General features: G+C 36.7%; 1 protein-coding gene across 1 annotated transcript; it reads right to left on the bottom strand.

The window, feature by feature from the left end:
• Positions 1-248: 248 nt before the first annotated feature.
• Positions 249-22,023, bottom strand: LOC113539896 (butyrophilin subfamily 1 member A1). Its single transcript, XM_053233702.1, has 8 exons — positions 21,875-22,023; positions 21,727-21,783; positions 11,486-11,836; positions 8,655-8,933; positions 8,309-8,410; positions 5,964-5,996; positions 3,454-3,483; positions 249-2,434 (listed from the first exon to the last, which is right to left on the bottom strand). The coding sequence occupies exons 2-8, from the start codon at positions 21,779-21,781 to the stop codon at positions 1,893-1,895; spliced, it is 1,392 nt and encodes a 463-aa protein (XP_053089677.1). The 5' UTR covers positions 21,782-21,783; positions 21,875-22,023; the 3' UTR covers positions 249-1,892.
• Positions 22,024-23,277: the final 1,254 nt, after the last annotated feature.

Raw genomic sequence — 23,277 nt, 5'->3', positions numbered from 1 at the left:
ATCTCTGTGTTAATTGTTTTGAGAACATTGACCTTAGTTTGCAGAAAAGTGGGATATGGATTAAGAAAAACTGTATTTGTAAATCTCCAGTGTGCATTTATGCATTATGTGGCATTTGTGGAGCGGCCTGCATTTAGTCGTGGATTTCTGAAACATTTCACACTGACTTTTGCAGTTCAATCCACTAATGTGTGTATTTTTCACTGGGTCTGCTCCAGCCAATCAGATAGCGAGACAACTTTTTGCTAATGATCAAAATAAAATAAGATCAAATAAAATAGTTTTAATATAAATGAATACAATATATAGACTTATTGTACAATACCAGTGCATTTTATAGTAATTGATCTACATTTTCAAATTATGTTTTATATTAAATTCTGTCTTTCAACATTTTTTTCTTGCTTGCTTGCTTGTTTGCTTTTAAGATTGATGTATTTCTTAACGGTGTTTCTCCCAAACACTTTTGAGAATGAGGAGCTTTGTGTCAGTCAGTGACAGTGGGGCAGTACTGATCCTCAGCAATTCTCAGTGATTAATTTTCTCTCTCAGCTGGTGGGAGGAACGAGAGTGTTGTGAGAAGTTAACATGGAGGACTTTAGGGAAGTGAGTCGTTTCATTCATTCATCTTCAGTAAGCGCTTTATCCTGGTCAGGGTCATGGTGGATCCAGAGACATTAAATTACTCACTGTCCTGAAGTCCACCATATTTGTGCTCATATTCGTATTTGCAAATTATGTAACAAAAATACCTCCATAAGGACAGGGAACCTTTAATAAAAAATTCTCTCCCTTCTTCATGCATGACATCCATAAATGAGAGAGTAAATATCACATTAGTCACATTTGCTAACTAATGCCATATATCAGAGCATCTTCCATATTAGGAGCTCAGATTAAAAATTGCAGATCTGTGGAGAGATGCAGGTCTAACCTGATCAAATCAAAGTAATTTCCCCCAAATTCTCTGTGTTGTAGCCATCATCAGTTTCTGCAGATCACAGGTAATGCACACACACAGACACATGCACTGTTAATATTTTGATTGAGTTAAAATTCTGGAAATTTCATCACTGAGGCTTTGTTCAGTTGGACAGAAATGATTATAAACTGAGATGGTGTTGTTTTGAGCGATTATAACACATATTAAAAATACCTATAATAATAGTCTAATAACAATAAATCAATTTCATGTATGATTATGTAAAAGTGCAAAAAATAATTCAAATCCATCTACACATCCGATCACAATACAAACCTTACTGAACATTTCCCAAATATTAAGAACATTCAGTAAGAACTCACATCATGTTCAGGAAAAAATAAACACCACAAAACAGTATCCTAAACAATCCTGCCATACAATCCCTCCTAAAACACACACATAAACACACACACACAAACACACACACACACACACACACACACACACAAAATGTCAGGGCTTCACCTATAATAAGTGGTGATTCTTAGTGGTGGAGAAAATGTTAGTTAATGCTCTAAATTCAACTCAAGTGAAAGAGCAGGAAAGTTGCGCTTCCACAAAGGCGGCGTCACTGACATGTCTGACTCAGCTTCATGAGGCATCTACATTCTCTCAGAGTTTCTAAGAGAAATCAGATTAACAGTACGCAAACACTGAATAATGCAGTAACTGGACTAACATCCATATGTCTTTATAGAATTTCTAGAAATCTAATATCATCTTTAATCTGATTTAACTGCTGAAATCAGATAATGATTGTATTATTAATGTTCATGTAAACACACTTCATTATATAGTTTATATGTTACAGAGTTTATTATGTTTATTTAATATAAAATGAACATAAAAGGAAGTGATGATTATAGGCAGCTGTGTAGGCAAGTGTTATAGAATATAAAACAGATATTTATTCAGTAACAGCAGTGATGATCAGTGGTGCTGAATTTTCACCTCTTTCATTGTATCGAGGACTGAAGTATGGATAGAGTTTCTTCTTAGTGAAAGACTGAGCAGTGAAAGAGTAGATATGAGAGCTGGACTTCACATCATAAAAGGAGACCAGACCCTCCTCATAATCCACAAACACCCCCACCTTCTCCACCTTCTCTCTCAGTGTGAGAGAGACAGCAGCATCAGCATAAGCCCAGTACTGATTCTCATTCCTCAGGCCCACAGTCCAGAAACCATTCTGAGGACTCCGTGGAATCCACTCCTTCCTGTTAATGTCCTCTCTCACGACTCCTAATGTCCACTCAGTTTTCCCGCTGACCTGCACCTCATAATAAAATCTCCCTGAGGAGAAACTCTGCTTTCCCACAGCACTGGCAAATTTAAACCTCAGTGGTGTATCAGGGAGATTCTTTTGTGTGTCTCCAAGTGTCACTTGTTTTCCATCATCAGACAGGATGAGTGCAGGATTAGCTGTATCAGGATCCAGAGTCACATCCACTGAAAGAAACACACAGACACTTTTCACACAACAAAACCAATTATTCATTCAGAGAAACAGTGTGTATATGTGTGTGTGTGTGCATGCACTGGAGCTTTTATGTGAAAAATTGTAAGAGACGAAGATTTGTTTTAGTTGTTGAGTCTCACACACACACGCACACACGCACACATGCTCAAACAGACACAGGCACACACACTCAATCACAAACACACACACACACGCACACTGACAGGTGAATTGGTCAGTTAGAAAGCATTAGAACATTAGCTCTAAACTAATTGTACAACAGGTAATTTGCTGTTCAAATTCTACAGCACTCACTAGTTGTTTAACCTCATATTATGTTTGAATAATCATAATTATTAACAATTGTTACTGATCAAGAAATCAAAAAATTATAATCAGATATAATGAGTACATAAGAGTGGCTGAGTAGTTACTGTTATATTATAAACAATCTGCTCTGCTCTACATTATACTACACCTCTTTTGAACACACTTCTGATAGATAAACATATGCGCGCACACACACACACGCATACAAATAATTATTTGATCACCCCGCTAGGTGATCAGTACCTGGTGTTTTGTCTTGTAGCAGCGTTCATTTTTTAAATTTTTATTTTTTCTGGAGCAGCATACACTCACACACACACAGTGAAATGCACACACTCAAACGCATACACAAACTCATTCTCACACGCAAATTCACACACACAGACATGTATACGCACACCCTCAGACAAAAAACTCATTCACACATACTAACACTCACACACACTTGCACAAACAAACTAACTCACACTCAAATACACACTTACACATACACACATGCTCACTCACACACAAACACACACCTGCTCACACAAGCTCATTTAAACATGCAAACACTCACACAAAACACACACGCACACGCACACACACACACACACACACGCACACGCACACACAGAATATAATAAATACAGTAGAGAATCTGATTTGAATGAAGATAAAAAGGTAAAATTGTTCTTACCTGCAAACAGCTTCTTCCTCTTTTTAAGCGCTTATAAACATAACAATAAAATAATTAATATTTAAATATGTCCACTCCAGACCAAAAGTACAAACCAAATAAAATAAGACTAGATTATAAAATACCAAAAACAAGTTTATTGCCATCAGTATACAACATAAATATAAATCTTATAATCTGATCCTTAAATTGTTTTACCGTAATTTCTTTTATTACCTGATTTTTTTACCTGAATTTTTGATACCTTGTATCTGTTAACATGAATTTTTTATTACCCAATTTTTTGAAAGATTTACATTGAAAATTTACACACTTAATTTTTCAAGCATTAGTAATTCCTAATTATTTTGTAGCAATAATTTAAATAAACATGAGAAGGAGCTGTAAATTTCTACCCTAAAAATCTTTCACCACTCTGCCTCCAGCTCTCAAGGGCTATATTATGACCCTGTGTTTAAAACTGCAGCCAGGGCAATATTATTCTTTTTTATATCAAAGTTGTTTTATGCCATATCTATATTTATTTATTTACTTACTTACTTATATAGTATTGTTCCTTTGAAATTTCTATTTTGAAACTATTTCTGTACTTTATGTCTGTCAGACAAAACTGTATTGGGAGAATCACACTAAATTTCGTTGACTGTAAGGTGCAGTGACAATAAAGGAATTCTATTCTATTCTATTCTATTCTACTCTATTCTATTCAGTGCTACCACACTACTATCACACCAGCCTGGCAATATACTCTGAGGATAAAACAGATAAAATTGTTTGTAATAAATACATTTTAAAAAAATATATGAAGTGATGAATAGATTAAGCAGTGTAATAATGTAATAAACACAAATCAGATTGCAGTTATGACATTTAACTTCAACAGATAAATTTGTTTTTAATAAACAAATGTTTAAAAAGGGTATAAAGTGATAAAAAGATTAAGCAGTGTAATAATGTAAAAAAACACACAAATCAGATTGCAGTTTGACTTTTAATTTTCCCCTGATGTTATATATTTGTTACATGTATAGAAAACAAGTAATTTACTAGAAATTTACTGTGACTGATATGTGTCTATCTCCACTCTTCTTACAGAACCCTCCTTCCTGTTTACTTCCTGATAAATGTCCAAATCCAGATAAATGACCTGAGCTGCCCATAATTTGGTAGCATTAATTTAAATAAATATGAGAAGGAGCTGTAATTTGTACCCTCTGCCCCGACCTACACCTTCCTGTTAACCTTCACCATATTAACTTGTATCATAAGTCATGAGTACCAAGGGGGAGGGTTTGATAAAGTGCTACTGAGTGAAAAAATGAATAAGATCAGGTGTAATTACCAACTGCCACCCTCAGTTTCTGCTGCCCTGAAAACAGAAAGTATAAAAGGTTGAACAGTGTTGACAGACATACTTAATTAACACGTAAATGCAGAGAATATCAATGCAGAGCATATTAATTAAAAGCTTCTGCATTAAAGGCAACAGCAGACCATGCAGTGCTGACAGACAGAAATACATGCTCTCTGCTCACAGTTCCTCAGATATTTGGGAAAAAAGTTTAGGTGTAATTACCATCTTCCCTCCTCTGTCTCTGCTGCTCTGAAAACAGAAAATATAAAATGTTAAGCAGTGTTGTCAGACATAAGGCCCACGGTCTGGGACCTGCCTGATAAAGGTCTTAATAATCCACCAAACAAATATCTGTGTTCTAAATGAAAATTGTCCCGGAGACCATAACTGAACTGAAAGATTTAAAAAAAGAGCTAGTATCACAGGTTTCTATCTAGCTTGACTAAAGTATGGCTGGATTCACTGACACAAAATAAGTCCACTAGAAATCATAAGAGAATGCTTAACTCTTATAAAGACACTTAATTAACAAATACTAGTGGTATTTAATTTCGTATAAAAAAAAAACAGTAGCAGAAATCTTTCACTGAGTTGCTCCTCCACCTGGCACCATGCATCACCATAAAATGTGACTGATAAATAAAGCCCTCTCCATGAGCTCACAAGTGTGTTGTGATTGGCCAGGATAGAATTTGTCTGGCTCATTTGCTCTTTTTAAGTATCCCAGATGGATTTTTGACTCGTTGAATTTTCAAAGACTTGAATTTTTAACATGGATTTCTTAACCAAATTTTTTGTGTTCTTTTATTTTTTTCAAGCAATTAAAATTCAGGTTCAAATTTCACTCCTGAACCCTTGTTCCTGTTTCCTTCCTGATAAATGTCCAAATCTGGATACATGACTTGAGCTGCCCATAATTTGGTAGTCTTCATTTAAATAAACATGAGAAGGAGCTGTAATTTCTGCCCTCTGCCCTGATCTGCATCTTCTAGTGAACCATGTTAAATTGTGACTCTGAGTCAAAGATGCCCGTACAGTGTAACAACCTCCCAGTTACCTTTGTGATTACATTTGATCAGGGTGATATTGTCTGTTAAGTTTCCTCCAATTAATTAATCAGTATGTGATTTTAAAAGCAAAACAAGTTCTTTCTCACCTGCATTTTGTTTCACCTGTCGAAGCTCTGATGATAAAACAGATAAATTTGTTTTTAATAAACAAATGTTTAAAAAAATTTATAAAATGATAAATAGATTAAGCAGTGTAATAATGTAATAAAGTAAACACACAAATCAGATTGCAGTTATGACATTTAATTTTCCCCTGATGTTATATATTTGTTAAATGTTTAAGCACACTTCACAAAGTGGAAAATGATGTTACAGGTCAGTTATCACTCACATAGAAAACAAGTAATTTAATATATTGTGACTGATGTGTTTTTATCTCTACTCTTCGTACAGACCCCTCCTTCTTGTTTACTTCCTGGTAAATGTACAGATCCGGATAAATGACCTGAGCTGCCTATAATTTGGTAGCATTAATTTAAATAAACATGAGAAGGAGCTGTAATTTCTACCCTCTGCCCCGATCTACACCTTCTTGTGAACCTTCACCATGACCTGTGTCTCTAAGTCATGAGTACCGAGGGGGAGGATTCGACAAAGCGCTACTGAGTGAGCGTTAGTGCTAGTTCAGCAAAATCCAAAATCCACTACCACATTTAATATCGCACCCTATATCCAGTAACCACACACTCGTTTCTGAAGTCTTGCAGACATTCTCTGTGAAATCAAACTGAGTAAATTGTGGATACTTTCTATGATCTCTGACTATTCTACTTTTTCGCCTCCAGATTATTGTTTTTTGAATATATTATTCATTGACTTTTATTTTCTGGATTTCTCTGTCTGAAGCTCTTTAATAAATCTGCAGTACTACGACTATAATCCACTCAGCCACAGCACACTGTGGCACTGGCACGGCAGCTTGCTTGCTCCCAATCACCGGACTTTTGATGAGTATTGAAGGGGAGTATTGATAAATGCTACTGAGTGTGTGTTAGTGCTAGTCAGCAAAATCCAAAATCCACTACCACATTTAATATCGCACACTAAAGGCACATTAAAGGCAACAGTAGTTCACAGTTCTTCACATATTTGACAAAAATGATAAGTTCAGGTGTCATTACCATCTTTTCTGAAAACAGACAATATTAAAATGTTTAATATTAGACACATTACAGTGCTGATGGAAAAGACACAGAGACAATCACACTTAATCATACTAGTGATGTAGTTTATCTGGGGTGTGATTAGTTCAGTAGGACTAGGAGGTGTTTTGGTGCTTTTAGCTTCTTTTATTATTTTCCATTCAACAACTGTGTGTGTTGAATAAAACCATATACTGTAAGATTTACTAAGGGTTTAATGATACACAAAATTCAAATTTGAGAAACTGGTGCCTCAGTTCAATAAAGTGAAAATAAGCATTACTTGAATGTGCCTTAGATTTGCATGTTCAATTGATTAAAACATTATAAAAGTACAATAATAGAAATTAATCATTACACATGATCCATTCAGACTCTTTGCAGTGTATAACAGCACAAAGGTGTGCGTTAGAATGGAACAAAATTAAACATGGCTAAGTTTTCACTGGGGCAACTTTGGGTGGTGTGTCTGAGGCAGTGGGCTTTTCCCATTCTGCTGTTTGCTAGCTGTGCTGTCAGAGTCACATACTGCAGCTCTCTGTAGCTCTCTGTAGCTCTAGATGGTGTTTTTGAATCCTGCTTTCGCCACTACTGAATATGAACTTCCCAATCGCCACAGTGATCTCTTTAGCCCAGATTAAATCAAGGAGGAAAGGCCGCCTGAATGTAGCAGAGAGTTTGCTGCTTGCATACATACATACGCGCAACAGTTTGGAAATATGTGTTTTTTATTATTATTATTATTATTATTATTATTTCTTTTGCCTTCCAACCCCCCCCCCACTTCACTCACATTTGTAAATGTGTTTTACTTCGTATTTAACAGTTAGTATGGTGAGTGGTAGGTGTTGGACATAACGGTTAGGACAGTATATGTGACATGGACATGGTACTTATCAGGACGGTGAGTGGAGGGGGGGGGTAAGGTGTGTTAAAGTTAAATAACATTGATGACATTTATCTTTTCACTTTCACCAGAGGACTGAATTAAATCATCCCCTTCACACAGAGCATAGCCAACTGGACTCTTGTGGACTACTGACTAAAGCACAGGTTCCTTACCCTGGTCATGTAATATGTACATATATTAGTGTTTTCCCTGCTCTAACCCATCCAGATAATCAGCCGATTAACAGCCCTTCCTGAGTCAAAGTGAGTGTGCAGGAAAAACACTAAAGTGTGTAGGACAGGGGGTTCTACAGGACCAGTGTTGGGAACCTGTAGACTAAAGCTTTGGTATAAACTGCAGTATAATTTAAACATGTTATGAAGGAAAATTATTTAAATACCTTTCTTGTAACAGACAACTGCAGTTACTATCAATCCGACAGCAATAAGACATGCTGAAACTGAAATGCCAACAGCCCACTTCCAAGTATCAAAGACTTTACCTAAAATTAAAGTTTTCAGATATTTAAAAAAATGTGCAAGAATTAATAACTTCAAAACATACTCTTACACAGAGCACTGTAGCAGAAGAACCAATACATAAAATAAAAATAATGCATAAATGATGATGCAAAAATAGTAGTAATAGGTCATTATTAATGACCTTATCTGTACTGATTACAGTAGAATATTACAGTCTAAATCTAAGTGTAAAAGTTTTTTTTTTTTTAAATCATAGACACTTACGATTAATGATAATCTCTGTCTCCATCATGTGATGTTTTTGCTGAAGTCTGCAGTAAAATCTGTTGGAGTCGCTATAATCATAAACAGTGATGCGGCGTTTCACACTGAAGCCCTCAGTGTCTCTGTGTGTCTGTGTAGCTTCAGCAGGCAGAGTGGCTCCTTCTCTGTCCAGCCACAGAACATCAGGTTCAGGTTTCCAGCCTCTGGACTCACACAGTAGATTAATCCCTCCTGAGTTATCATAACTCTCCATCGTGATCACCGGGTGGCTTCCCAGGACTACAGTCATTAAACAAAAAATACTGTTTTAAATATAGTGAAATATATAGCTATTGTTTTAAATATAATTTAAATATATAGCTTTTAACCTCAAATTGAAAAAAGTAAGTAATGTAACCTTCCCAGTAGAGGTTATTATTTCAAGCTCATTTTCAGGTTAATGATGTAGACTGTTCTTTACACAGTCAAAAATTACACTACAAAGTGTGATGACAAATATAAAAAAAAAACAAAAAAGACAAGACAAGTTAGTTTTGCGACAGGTTAGTCTGCCAAAAGAAGCATCTGAGACAGCCTGTGTATCCTAGCCATATACAAACATATCTCTTTTGCTGGACAGAGAAAGCAGACTGATATCCTTTACCATTTTAATACAAATCATTATGTTAGCAACAGTAACAATATTTATTTATTTTTACATGACAACTTTACTTATATACTTATACTGTAATTAATAACACTTGTGTTAGGCAACTGCTTTTTCACACAAACAAATTATTTCCTTAATCCTTACTGTTAGTCTGCTAACGTTACTTTTTGTTTGAATTTGATTTGAGGCTTCATTTTAGTACTTTAGTTCATTTCAAGTACTCTTCATTTTGGCAATACAATTGTTGTTCATTTAAACAAACCTGCACATGCTAATGAGTTGCAGCCCATCTGGTGTCTGTGTGTATGTGTGTGTCTGTGTGTGTGTTTGAGGAGTAGGGGTAAATAGCTCATTGAAGATTTTTAGATGAGACTCAAGCATTTTGACATTTTCATAGAAGTAAATTAATATTCTTCAACCTTACACAATCTGAGTCTTTATTCTTCAGACCTCTCATTCTTCCAATACACAAAACTGCTCAAATTAAGTAAAGGTCATGAAATGTCCTAGTTGCCCTAATTGAACATTTGCTAATTTACAGTATGTTACGGTTTTGATTTCTGCATCTATGAGACAATCTTGCAACCTTTTGGTGCAAATCTTAAATTCATTGTTATATTGCATTTTTTAACAACAGGAAAGGTGCAACACAGTGTGACGAAGTGATGATTTAGGCACATCAGGAGACAATAATAGATCAATCAAAGAAACATATACAATCCCTTATATTCTCCACATATTTATCTATTTTTCCATCACTCATCAGGAGATAATAAAAAAAACAGCCTGCCTTCATACAAATTGCTGCCTGCAGTGTTTAGTCAGAATAACCCATTTTAAAAAGGACAATGAGCGGAACAGATTTTTGCAGTATTCAGATTGGGCGTGATATTGTGGTGGACATATTTCTCGTTTATCATAGGTTAGTAAAGTTAGGTTAAAGTTAACACAAAACTGTGTCCTGAGACCCTGAAAAAACTGACCTTCTGTGGTGCTTTCTGAGCATTTACACAGGATAGAAAACAAGTTTTGGCTTTATGTCTCCCCAAACTTCATTTGGCTGGGAATAATATTCCTGGAGATATTAAATCCTAAACATGGATTCCCAGTTAACACATTAAAAAAAAAAAAAAAAAAACATATTTCAGGGGAGTGACTCACCCCATAATATTGTCTTGATTTGATAAAAAATTAATTATTTAAACACTAATTATTAAGACTATGAATAACAATGATAATTAAATATTTTAATACAAAATGAAAACATAGTTTCAAAATGCTATTAGCCTATAAATTATTGCAGAATATTTTATTCAGGAATTATGTTTACATTATTTTCAGTGATAAACAGGCTAAGAAACAAACTGCTTGTGCAGCGTGGAAAAATAGATAAAGCAGGACAAAAATCTTCACGAGTGGGACCACTGCTGCTGAACCTTTGTACAGTCACAGCTATGTGAAGAATAATGCTGAACATTATTACTGCTGTTTAAAGATTACAAAATTGGCATGTTTTTTTGGGTCTGAAGTGAAACGGGTAAATGCTGAGCCCAATATTATAGTCACATAATGGACAAATACATTGATCCAAGTAAAGTGATCCACATCTGCCAATAACCAAGGTTGTGAATCACAGTCTAATCAACTCATACACTTAACAAATCTTTTCTATTAAGTGGAATGAGTGTTATTAAAAATCGAAACATAAATTTAATCTTTTCTTTTTTAATCATCTATTTGCCCAGCCATGTTGTTGATGCACACCGCCGCCTAGTGAGTGTATGTCTGAGTGACTCCTGTACTGGGGATCATTTAGTCCACAGGTTCCCAACCCTGGTCCTGAAGTCCTCTGTCCTGCATGTTTTAGTGTTTCTCCTTCTCCTGACACACTTGATTCACCTAATCAGCTAATTAACAGCTCTTCCTGAGTTAAATCAGGTCTGTCAGAGCAGGAAAAACAGTATCAGAGTCAGGGTGTTCTCCAGGACCAAGGTTGGAAATCTGTGACGTAGTCAGTCAGTGAGAGAATCTCCATTCTAAAAACCTCTCAAATAAATAAATACAATGAAAAATGGAGATTTTTAGTGGTTTTCATATGCACAAACCATTAATAATGTTAAGAGAACATTTATTGTATTATAACATTCACTGTGTAATTCTTCAATACAGAAATAGATCTTACCCTCCACAGTGATGTGAACAGTGATGTCATCGGACCAGGATTTGTCATCAACAAGACACTTATATTCTCCTTCATCAGAGACTCGGAGAGCTGAGAGTTTGAGTGAAGCGTTGCCTTTCTGTAGCTCCTCTTTGAAAACTGAAGTTCTTCCTCTGTACGACTGAGCCTGCTTTTCATTTCTGTCTTCATGATCCTTATAGAGATGAACTAATGAGTCGTCTACATATAGTCTGAACCACTCCACTGTCATGTCCACAGCGCTAGTGTTGGGTCTGATAAAACAGGGCAGAACCAGGTCTTCACCAGCTACAGCAACAAGAGGAGCTTCTGGACCAACCAGGTTTAAATGCTCTGTATTGTCAGAAAAGATATAAATGCTAAATATTAATATATATTTTCTATATGCAACAAGGCAGACCTTATTTAATTGTACTTTGACCTATATAACCTATTTTCAGAGGTGGTCATATGTCCTTTTCTCTTTTAATTACTTTTCCTACCTGAACTTATGATAGCTACAAGACAATGATCAAGACAATAAGAATAAGGCTGTCTGAACACACACATATACATGAACTGTATATATATATTGACTCTGTACGCCACCACAATGGATTTGAAATGAAGCAATCAAGATGTGATTGAAGTGTAGACTTTCAGCTTTAATTCAATGTGTTTAACAAAAATATTGCATTAACCATTTAGGAATTACAGCCATATAAATAGTCCCTCCATTTTCACAGGCTCAAAGAAAGACCAGATTAGACTTTGCTATAAAATATTTCTAAAAGCCTGCCCAGTTTTGGAACAAGATTCTTTGGACAGATGAAATCAAGATTAACTTGTACCAGAATTACAGGAATAGAAGAGTTTGTAGAAGGAAAGAATGGGCTCATGATCCAAAGCATACCACATCGTCTGTCAAACATGGTGGAGGCAGTGTTATGGCATGGGCATGTATGGCTGCAAATGGAACGGGGTCACTGGTGTTTATTAATGATGTGACTGCTGATAGAAGTGGCAAGATGAATTCTGAAGTGTATAAAGCTATACTTTTTGCTCAGATTCAGTCATATGCTGAAAAACTGATAGGACGGCACTGATAAATGGCTGAATCAGTCACCTGAGCTCAACCCAGTTGAGCATGCTTTTCACTTACTGAAGACAAAACTGAAGCCAGAAAAATGGCTGTAATTCCTAAACACAATCACATCTTGATTGTGGTGGTGTACAGACGTAACATTATGAAAATTGTGCCACTGTCCAAATACCTATGGACCAGACTCTACATTTGTTGAAATGCAGTCTGCATGAAGCCTGCATTTGTTGTTGAAAAGGATAAACCAACATGAAGACCAGAGAGCTGTCTATGGATGAAAAGCAAACCATTTTAAAATTAGGAAAATTAGAGACATTGCACAAGCAGTGAGCATAGCCAATACAAGAATTTGTGATGTCTTGTAAAAGAAACCACTGGTGCACTAACAACCAGACTTCAAACAGGTTGGCCAAGAAAAACAACAGCAGTTGATGATGATAGAAACATTGTGATAGCTGTGAAGAAAATCTGCCTTTGAGATGAAAACAAGACAAAGCTAAACTGAAATGGCTGACTGGAAGATTTAAATAAAGTATCTTTAAAAAGAGACCACCTGTGAAAATAAAGTGGCTGCAAAAAAGTAGTTCAGATAAAATTAATCTGCCACTGTTTCCATTCACATTAAGAGAAGCCTTATTTTGTAAGGCTAATATGGACGTATGACTAACATCGACGTATGGCTACCTTAGACGTATGGCTAACATGGCTGACAATAACCAGGTATACATAGGTTTAAATAGCCTCTGTTGCTGCCTAACAAATGACACAGTAAACACATGAAATTGCAAACACCAACTGCATGAAATCATAGTTTTTCAATCTGTTGTTGGATAATCAGTATTTTTACTTTATTTGATAAATATTTGAAACCTAATAACCATTATTTGAACGGATCAGCACTCACTGTTTTGTTGAAGCACCTTGGGAGCAATTACAGGAGGAGTTCTTTTTGGTCAAAGGACTCCAAATAGACATTAAGAATTTTCTGTGACCCCAAGCCTTGAACACCAGATTTATAATATAGCACAACTGTAACATTTGAAAATTTTATTATGGCAGATATTTCACATATGTGTGGAATTTATGTGACTACAAACCAAAGGAAAATTCCTTGCACTGACTTACCAGTCCAGTGGGAAGTGTTGTATTGTTATTGGAAACTTGCCACATGACTATGTACTTGGTACGTGTGTGTGTGCAGAAGCAGTGGCAGCCAACTCAGTATTTACACATTCGCTGCATATCTTATGTACATCTGGAAGATTGAAAGGAAACATTGAGTAGATGGCACATCAGAGCCAAAACATCCCTGCACAGTAATGTTAAACACACTGATGAACACTATCTCTCATAAAACTTATTGCCATTGTCATGACTGTTGTTACGGGCTGCGTCTCGAATAGAAAGCTCTGACCTTACATTGAATGGTATTTACTAGTCCAGAAGACTGATACTGACAATTTTTTTTCCAGAAAACAGGCCTTTCGGTAGCTATGAAGACTACATGAGAGGTTTTTAAAATTCAAACAATAACTGTAATAGGAAATTCTGTTATTGTTAGTACTCATTAATGGTCTAGAATAGTACATAAGTATGTGATTTGAGACACAGTGCTAGCTTGTTTAGTGGAAGTAGTTTGATGGGTAAACTTGTCCATTTTTTTTGCTTACCTACGCTAGTGCAGTGTGTCAGGATAAGGAAAAGACTAAAATAACACATATCCTAATATTTTCAATGTGGCTTGTCTCAATGTGACTCCCAGTAAGATTTCAAAATATTAGCACACAAAATCCATTTGTAAAATCTGCAAAATCTTTTTGTAAATCAGTTGTAACCCCTGGTTTGTGACCATCTGGTGTAAAGTTTTCCTGGTTATACTAGATAAATCCCACTGTGGTAATAAAATGATGCCTCCATGCACTCTTCTGGCTTCTTGGACAACATGAATATTTCACACAGAGCCTTCATCACATCATCTCGCAAAGTTGGGCACAGTCTTTTCAGGGTGGGTTTGGAGAGGTGGCTTTCCAAGAGCTTCCACCTATTGATGATTTCACTGAAAAATATATTCCGCCTTTGCATGATGTCATATAAATCCTCCATTTCTGTATGCTTTGACAAATGTTACTTAAAACTAGGTTAAAATTATACACAATGCAGTGAACATATAAGGTTAACTGGCAGCTATGGATGCAGGTACAGGTACAATCTCACAAACAAATCCAATACACGGGGCAAAATCAGAAATAGGAAAGAGGCAATGGTCAGGCGATCAGCAAACAACATATAAGAGGCAAGGTAAGAATCAAAACCAGAAAAGCAGAACAGGGTTCAAAACCAGAATAGCTACGTTGCAAAATAAAAAGGCTTGGTATAGACAGGTATTGAACACTGAGCGTACAGTTCGCAATGAATGAACTGAGAGCCCTTGAGTAGTGTGGCTGTGATTGTGTAATTGAGACCAGGTGTTGTGCAATCAGAATGAGGCTGAAAGTGAATGTGAGAGAGTTTGTGATGGTTGGGTGTTGTAATCCTTGGCAGCCATGTTTGTAGGCTGCTCTGTCATCTGGGAGTTGTAGTTTGATGCAGATTCGGCATTGACATGACAATTGTTTATATCTCTCTCTTTTTTTTTTTTACAGTGGCCTCAGAAAAGCAACATTACAAGACACAGATGTCAGTGTTATGTCTGTAAATCTTGTTATTAGGCTCTCTCTCCAAAGGTTTATCTCCATTGGAAGATTTCTATCTAGCTGTTTGTCTATTGTATTGTCATTTTTGCAAGTCATGTGCTTCACATATACAGGTTGACTATGGAGTGCCAGGTTGACTATGGAGTGTAGCTTATACTCAGCTCCCAATGGCATATGTACTAGCGCATCACTGGAGTCAGACCTGCCAATGCTGAGGCATGTGTGAATGAGGAAATATTTCCTGCATTATTTCCTCACTATGACAGCAAGGGGAGCAACAAAGGAAATTACTCACAGGAAATCTATGGTGAGGAAGCTGAAGCTCATCAAGAAAGTTTGGGAGCAACAGTGCAGCATGGGAAGCCATTTGTCTGAGGGACACCCTCACCTCTCACTACAGTGCATATTTAAAGAGCATATTTCTATTTATCAAACCTTCAAAGTCTGCACAATATTTTATTTCCCAGGTTTAATAATAAAGGCATTTCACTTACAGTGGGTCACATTTGAATTAGTTCTTTAACTATATATAGGGGAAATGGGTCTGTTTATAAAGGAAACACTAAAATGCAAGGTACATACAGAAATATAGGTGCTTTACAGTAAATTTAATTAATCAGTCTCAGTAGGTAATCAGTCTCATTGAATGTCTCTTTTTAGTTTCAAATTTCAATTAGAAATAAAAATGACAAATTTTCAAATATGTTAAAATGATTAAAACCTCAATTTTAGCTGAGAGCAGTAATAATCAATGACTTGGATTCTGAAGGCTTAGTTCTGAATAGTTTAGCTTCTTGCAATACTAAAGTAATAAGTACAACATGGCAATTGAATGTTGAATAACATGAGATTCACTGAAATACAATGAGAAAAGAAGGAACGTCAATAAACTCAATTAACTACTTAAACCTAATTCTAAAATAAAGACAGACAAAGGAGAGTTGTGTGTGTGAGACAGAGGGAGAGAGGAAAAAGGAGGAGGGAGTGTGTGTGTGCGCGCTCACATTGTTCCACTATCCATGCATGTGCGCATTCACAGTGAGCTTATGAAAATGATTAACTATGTGAGATATGGGGCCGCACTTCCTGGTATGTGGAACAGGAGAACAATAGAGATAAAAATATGGTGGGGACTTCAATGATTTCAAACATGGTGGATGGCCAACAAAAGAAACTTTCAAAATATTTCTGAAGACAAAATAAGTTCCAAAAGCGCTGTAACATGGGAAATGGGAATAACGGTACACTGTATTGACTGTTTTTCCAACAAAATCAGCGATCACTGACTGAGCGTCCTTGTTAGTAATCACAGAGCAAAGGTGATGAGAGAGAGGTCAAAGATGGAAGATAAAACACTTGCAGTGGTGCACGTGATACCCTGTGTTTATGTCCTTTGTATGTCCTGCCCAGACATACAGTCTTACTTGGAGTTGCTCAGTTTGTAGTGAGCCTGAGAGGAATGCAGATTGAGACTTGGAAGCTTATTTATGTGCTCTGATTTAATGCTGATGCAGCCTTTAGAAGAGCTGTCCTTGTGTAGTTTGCACATTGATTGGTGATGACTCTCTTCTAGGTCATCAGTTTCCAACAGGGGGGTCCCGGCCCCCTGGGGGCCTTGGCGAGCTCTGTGGGGGGTCGCGTCATATTTTGAAAAGTGTTGAGCAATGAGCATTAAGGAGAATGATCATATTACATTAGCTAATTTTATCCATGATCCCCTGGCTGACCAAAAAATGGACAAATTTGTAATTCGTCCTCCACAAAAACGACAGAGTAGCTGATTCGCCTACAGCAGCTGATAGTAATGACCACGGCATACTGAACCCAGGTGAAGAAGCTCCCACCAATTCGGGTCGCAGTGCTAGCAATACTGGAAACACGAAATGCAGGAAATACCAAGATATTTACCTGAACTATGGTTTTATTTCATTTTCTCGTAGCAAAGAGTCCCTGCCCCAGCCACAGTGCATTATCTGCGCCAAAGTCCTTGCTAACAAATGCATGAGGCCATCCAGACTAACAAGACATTTGCAACTCATCCCTAATACCGCGACAAGCCCAGGGCATTTTTTGAGCGCAAGGCAAAAGAATTGACACACTCCCAAAATGAGATGAGGGAAGTCACAGCTACTGACAAGAAACTTTTAAAAATATCGTATACAGTTGCTGAAAAAATCGCCAAAGCAAAGAAAGGGCATACAATTGCAGAAACTTTGATTTTGCCATGCGCAACAGAGATTGTCAAGGAATTATTTGGAGAGGATAAGTCAAAACAATTGGCCAAGATACCACTATCAAATAATACGGTCAAACGTCGCATCGCAACAATGTCAGAAGACGTGAGGGATCAGCTTTCTGCGAGACTTCATGGTAATAACTTCGCACTTCAAATAGACGAGTCTACCGACGTGTCAAAAATGGCACAACTCCTCGCATACGTTCGTTATGAATGGGAAAACGAGATAAAAGAAGATTTTTTGTTTTGTAAAGAGCTCCGTACCACGACGACAGCAAACGATATTTTTGAAACTTTGGATAGATTCATGAGATCAAATGAGATAAACTGGAGCGACTGTATTGGGGTCTGTACTGATGGAGCTGCCGCGATGACTGGGAGGCAGTCTGGGGTAGTTCAGCGTATCAAAGAGGTTGCTCCCCTTGCTGTTTCAACGCGCTGCTTTCTGCACAGAGAGGTGCTTGCTACAAAAGAAATGGAACCCAGTCTTCATGGATTTTTAGATGTGGCCGTAAAAATGGTGAACTTTGTGAAAGCCAGAGCCAGCAACTCCCGGTTATTCACTGCTCTCTGCGAAGAGGTAGGCGTTGATTACCATTCTGGTCTGAAATTGCAGAAGAACACCCAGTCTGTCACACAGCTGCAATGAAGGTGCTGATTCCCTTTAGCACCACCTACCTTTGTGAAGCTGGGTTTTCAACCATGACAGCCCTTAAAACCAAATACAGGGCCAGACTGACCCTTGAGGATGATATGCGTCTTGCCCTGTCAAAGATCTCTCCACGCATTGACCAAATTATTACTCACTGCCAGCAGCAATCCTCACATTGATTGATAAAGCCTCACAAATAACATGCAAGTATTGAGGTGCCAGACAGCAGTCATTTTGTAATAGCCTATATTCATTCTTTTTTTCCTACACACCAGTGTGAATACTGATATTTTTGTTATTGCATTTCAAATAGGGCCAATTTATAGGCTACTCCTAGGCTTACGTTTTTAAATTACAAATGGCCTACTGATGTTTTTGTTATTGTATTTTCAATATTATATTCACCTGTGTCTCCTCTGAAACATATGAAAATATATTACATGCATTATATGGTCAAAAGTTTGTGGACAGCTGCCCATCAACCCCATATATAAGCCTTCCTCAAACTGTTGCTATGAAGTTGGAAGCATACAATTGTCTTGAAAGTCTTTGTATACTTTAGCATTAAGATTTTCCTTGGCTGGGACTAAGGGGTCAAGTCCAAACCTGTTCCAGCATGACAATGCCCCTGGGCACAAAACAAGGTCCATGAAGACATGGCTTGCTAATGTTGGTGTGGAAGAAATCAGATGGTCTGCACAGAGCCGTGACCTCAATCCCAACACATGATCTCGACATCAGTGCCAGATCTCACTAATGCTCTTGTGGCTGAAAGCACACATCCCCACAGCCACATTGGACATGACCATCTAAACCACAAAAATATCTTGGCAAGTGAAATGATCTTAAATCTATTAAATATATCAAACACTGATATATTGATATATATCAATATATAAAATATTTCTGATTATAAAGCTGATGTACACATAAGATACAATTTCTAGACATTTTTTGCTTTTTTTAAGTAATTGTTTATAGTGAAAATGTTATTCAATTAGCACATTTAAGCTCATTTCAAGGTTTTTTTTAATGAAACAGGCAAAATTAACTATTATTATTATTATTATTATTATTATTATTATTATTATATTTAATTAAAAGCAGCTATGTCTAAAATAGGTTGAATAGTTTTATAATATTCTTACAGCAACTGAAACAGATTTAAGATGATTTCACTTTTCATTTTTTCAGTGTAATTTCATTATGTACTCAGCATTAATAAGTTCAGGCTATTATAGATTATTTATTATCTACCTAGCTAGTTATGCTATTAACCTACAAAAAACATATTTATTATATGTATTATGCTCTATAATTGCAATTCACTACTCACTTTCAACAAACCAGGAACACAGACTATGTATGAGACTCTCTGCCATGCAGTATTTCTTTTATTTTGGTCTTTATATGGGGGGCACAGTGGCCTAGTGGTCTCCATGTGCTTCAGGGGGTTCCTCTGGGTATTTTGGTTTCCTCCCTCAGTCCAAAGACATGCATTGATGCATCTCTAAATTGTCCACAGTGAGTGAATGTGTGTGTGATTGTGCAGTGGGTTGGCACCCAGGGTGTGCCCTGCTTTGTGCCCTGGGATAGGCTCCAGGCTTCCCCCAACCCTGTGTAGGATAAGTGGTACAGGAAATGGATTTTGTGTACTTTATATGGTCTTTATATACTTTAATTTAGGGGTCATAGGGGATGGTGAGCCCAGACAATGTGGATAATAATTTTATCCATGTTGGAACTATATGTAGTTAGTACAGTGTGAATGGTTGTAATTGCTTAAGAAAGATAGAAAGATTTCACCTATGGCTATGGCTTCTAATTTGCATAAAGTTGAAACCAGCGTAACAAGTTCTCGTCGCTTGCTATCCCACATCACTTGAACATTTTTTTTTACTACTCCCTGTTGGAAATGAATGGGAGCAAAATTTGGGGTGACGAATTGACATTGAGCCTTACTGACAGGGTTGCCAGCCTGGACTAGTTTAAAGTACTTGGCGGTTCCCAATATCTTGTTTTAAAGCAAATCATCAGAATTAAATCTATTAATTTCCAAAAAAAAAAAAAAAAAAAAAAAAAAAGCCAAAGCCTTTGTGTGGGGAAGTAATTTGACATGTATTTCTGATGTATGGATATTACCCACTTTTATTTCTGATGTACGGACATTTTTCATTATCAAGAAATTGATTACTTTTAATTTAGATATTTGCTGTAAATCCAGATCTTGGAGGCTGTGGAGTATTTTAAACAAGCATAATCTGGCAACCGTGTCAACTAGCCTGTCTGCTCCTCCTCCTTTACTGAAAATGTTCATAGATCAAGCATGGGGAAGGAGAAATCCTTCACATATGGATCTCTATTAGTGCTTGTTGCAGTTCCGATTTATGACCACTACGTGAAATAACAAGCAAAGTGGGGCAGCGCGTGCTTCTGCGCAATTGCGCAAAATTGAATTATTCAATTGAATTCAGTTTTATTTGCATAGCGCTTTTAAAAACGGACATTGTCACAAAGCAGCTTTACAGAAATATATAAATTCCAGATAAAAAATTTTAAATTTATAAATTTATCCCTAAAGAGCAAGCCAGAGGCCCCGGTGGCAAGGAAAAACTCCCTGAGACGACATGAGGAAGAAACCTTGAGAGGAATCAGACTCAAAAGGGAACCCTTTTTAGAGCGATTATAAATAATTTTGCTTCTATTACTCTATATTATATAGTCAAAAGATGCAATTGTGCAAACTGGAACGTATGAGCTTGTGAGCAACTTATGAGTATGAGCATCAGAATCATTTCTGAATTCATTATAGTTTTAAATTAAAGTCCTTTGGATCTAACTGAAGTTATTATCTGTTCAATATCGGGAAAATCGGCATATATATGTCAAATACATGCTGAAAAGAGGTAATTAGTATTTCAGGACTTTATAAAGATTAATATTTGTTGAATAAAGAGTGGGACTCTGCCCCACCTGCCAGTATGGACGAGCCGCCACTGGATAGATGGTTAATTAGAGCACATGGTAGACAGAACACACAGTACATAGAACACACGTAGAGCACACAGCAGATAGCACATACGATAGACAGAACACACAACAGAACACATGGTAGTCAGAAGACACCCGAGAGGGAGCTGCGGGGTGTAAGACAGGGACAAGACGAGCACGAGACATGCATTTTTCGCGACGTTCTTAGTGCAGGCACTCGCACCACAAACGTGGGCGTATTTATGTAATGTATACACACACACACATTCCCGTGCTTATAAATGATGATCAGATAAAAAGTAACAGTCAACCAACAGTCCATATCCCAGAGCAGTGTATATCGATAAGGCGTTTCCGTCTCCTCCGCTCATCATAACAACACAGTCAGATTACTCAGCTCTGAGAGAGAAGATCTTCCACACACCAGCGTTCAGTTACACCGAGTCACAGGCCACCGCTTACAACAGGACCAGAGATCAAAAACACCTTCTATAACTCCTCTAAACGTACAGAAGCCTACAAAAACCCTACAACACACACACACACACACACACAGTAGATATTTCATACCTGATTGAGATTCCATAAAGCTGAAGAGGATCAGGAGAGTCACAAATAAAATCATCCCTGAAAGACAGTTCATTATTGTTATTATTACACCAGATGCACAATTTAGCACATATTGTTTTTAAAATAAAAACTCAAAATACTCACTCACTTCAAGGTTTATATTTGCTCAGTAAGAAGACGCTAAAGAAACCCCTGTGTCCCAAAATCCACGGTTTCAGTTCGTTGTGCTTTTTGTGGAACCCGTTACTTAAATGTGAAACTAAACGCCCTTTTTCCAGATTCATCCATCTGCACTGCTGCAGCCCCACGTCACTGCAGGCTGCTGTAAAGGGGAGGAGCTGCTCGATACTCAGCCCGAAGCACGTTTTTAGTCACAATTAAATATAATATAAAATACGATGTAAACAGTAAAATGAATAAATGCAGCAATAAGTATACAAATGATTCAATGAATAAATAATACTTATTATCATGAAACATTATTTAATTTTACTCATTCTGACAATAATGCATGTCAGTCCGTTTTTATTTCATAATAAGTTTTATTTCAAATGGCTTTTTTTCCAAAAGAAAACTTACTTTTATATCAAAATGCCCTTCATCATTTCATAATGAGAGTTTTATTTTATTCTGCTGTAATCTGTCAGTCACCACCAGTGGGGCTGAACCAGTGATACCATATACATACACACTTTATTCCGTTGCTCTCTAGTCAATGGAAAAGGTGGCAGACTCTTGATATTACTTTTCATTTGTTACTTCCTCAAACAAAATGAGGCCATTTCATGGACTTGGGAAGGAAGTCGTTCTCTCAGGAGAGGACTGATCAAGGAGATTTGCCACCAGACACTATTGAAAAAGAGGTGCTAAACCTGCTTGCTGTTCATCCACGCCCAGCCTATTGGTCATTGGAACTATTGGTCAGGGAAACATGGGCATTTGTCTATTCTGCAAAGAAAACTGGAGGTACAGTAAAAGGTAAAGGTCACAGCAGGGTCTAATGTCTTAAATAGTTTTTCTTCAATAGCTTCCTCTCTGTTTGAAGTACATATTTAGGATATGTCAGGCATACAAATTAGTAACAAGAAGGACTAGACTTGTTGGTGGTGGAGACATCCTCCTCACTGGCAACAAGTTCTACTTGTTACAAATGTTGCTGCTTTTAAGCTATTATCCTCTTTCTATAAATTTACAATTGTATTATTCCACAACATCTATAATCATAGAAGAATAATGATCTGACATTGTACGGATTATTGAACAGAAAAAGAATGAGTTGACCTTGTTTTTTAACAAAAACTTTGTGAATTATTTAAGATAGACTGATACTGTTATTTATTTAGACTTTTTAAATTGTAAATGGGCATTTATAAAATGTAAATGATCATATTTATGAATTATAAAATAAAAAAATGAATAATATTAACCTGACATTGAAAATCTCTGAGAATGGATGGGATATTTTCAGCATTAGGCTAATTTGCACTAAACTGATTAGGCAATTAGTTATTTAACGCAATATAAAAGTTATCTGATGTAACCTGATCTTAG

Source organism: Pangasianodon hypophthalmus, chromosome 4 (assembly GCF_027358585.1).
Source record: "Pangasianodon hypophthalmus isolate fPanHyp1 chromosome 4, fPanHyp1.pri, whole genome shotgun sequence".
Classification (NCBI taxonomy): domain Eukaryota; kingdom Metazoa; phylum Chordata; class Actinopteri; order Siluriformes; family Pangasiidae; genus Pangasianodon; species Pangasianodon hypophthalmus.
The sequence above is the reverse complement of the archived record's forward strand: the minus strand, read 5'-3'. Positions and strand labels throughout refer to the sequence as shown.

Bases quoted from the DNA above. Each gene is read 5' to 3' on its own strand.
- LOC113539896 (XM_053233702.1), bottom strand. From the start codon at position 21,781: ATGATTTTATTTGTGACTCTCCTGATCCTCTTCAGCTTTATGGAATCT. The intron at 8,934-11,485 runs GTAAGATCTATT...TAATGACTGTAG, and splicing joins TGTTCACATCACTGTGGAGG to TCCTGGGAAGCCACCCGGTG. The intron at 8,411-8,654 runs GTAAGTGTCTAT...CTTTAATTTTAG, and splicing joins GACAGAGATTATCATTAATC to GTAAAGTCTTTGATACTTGG.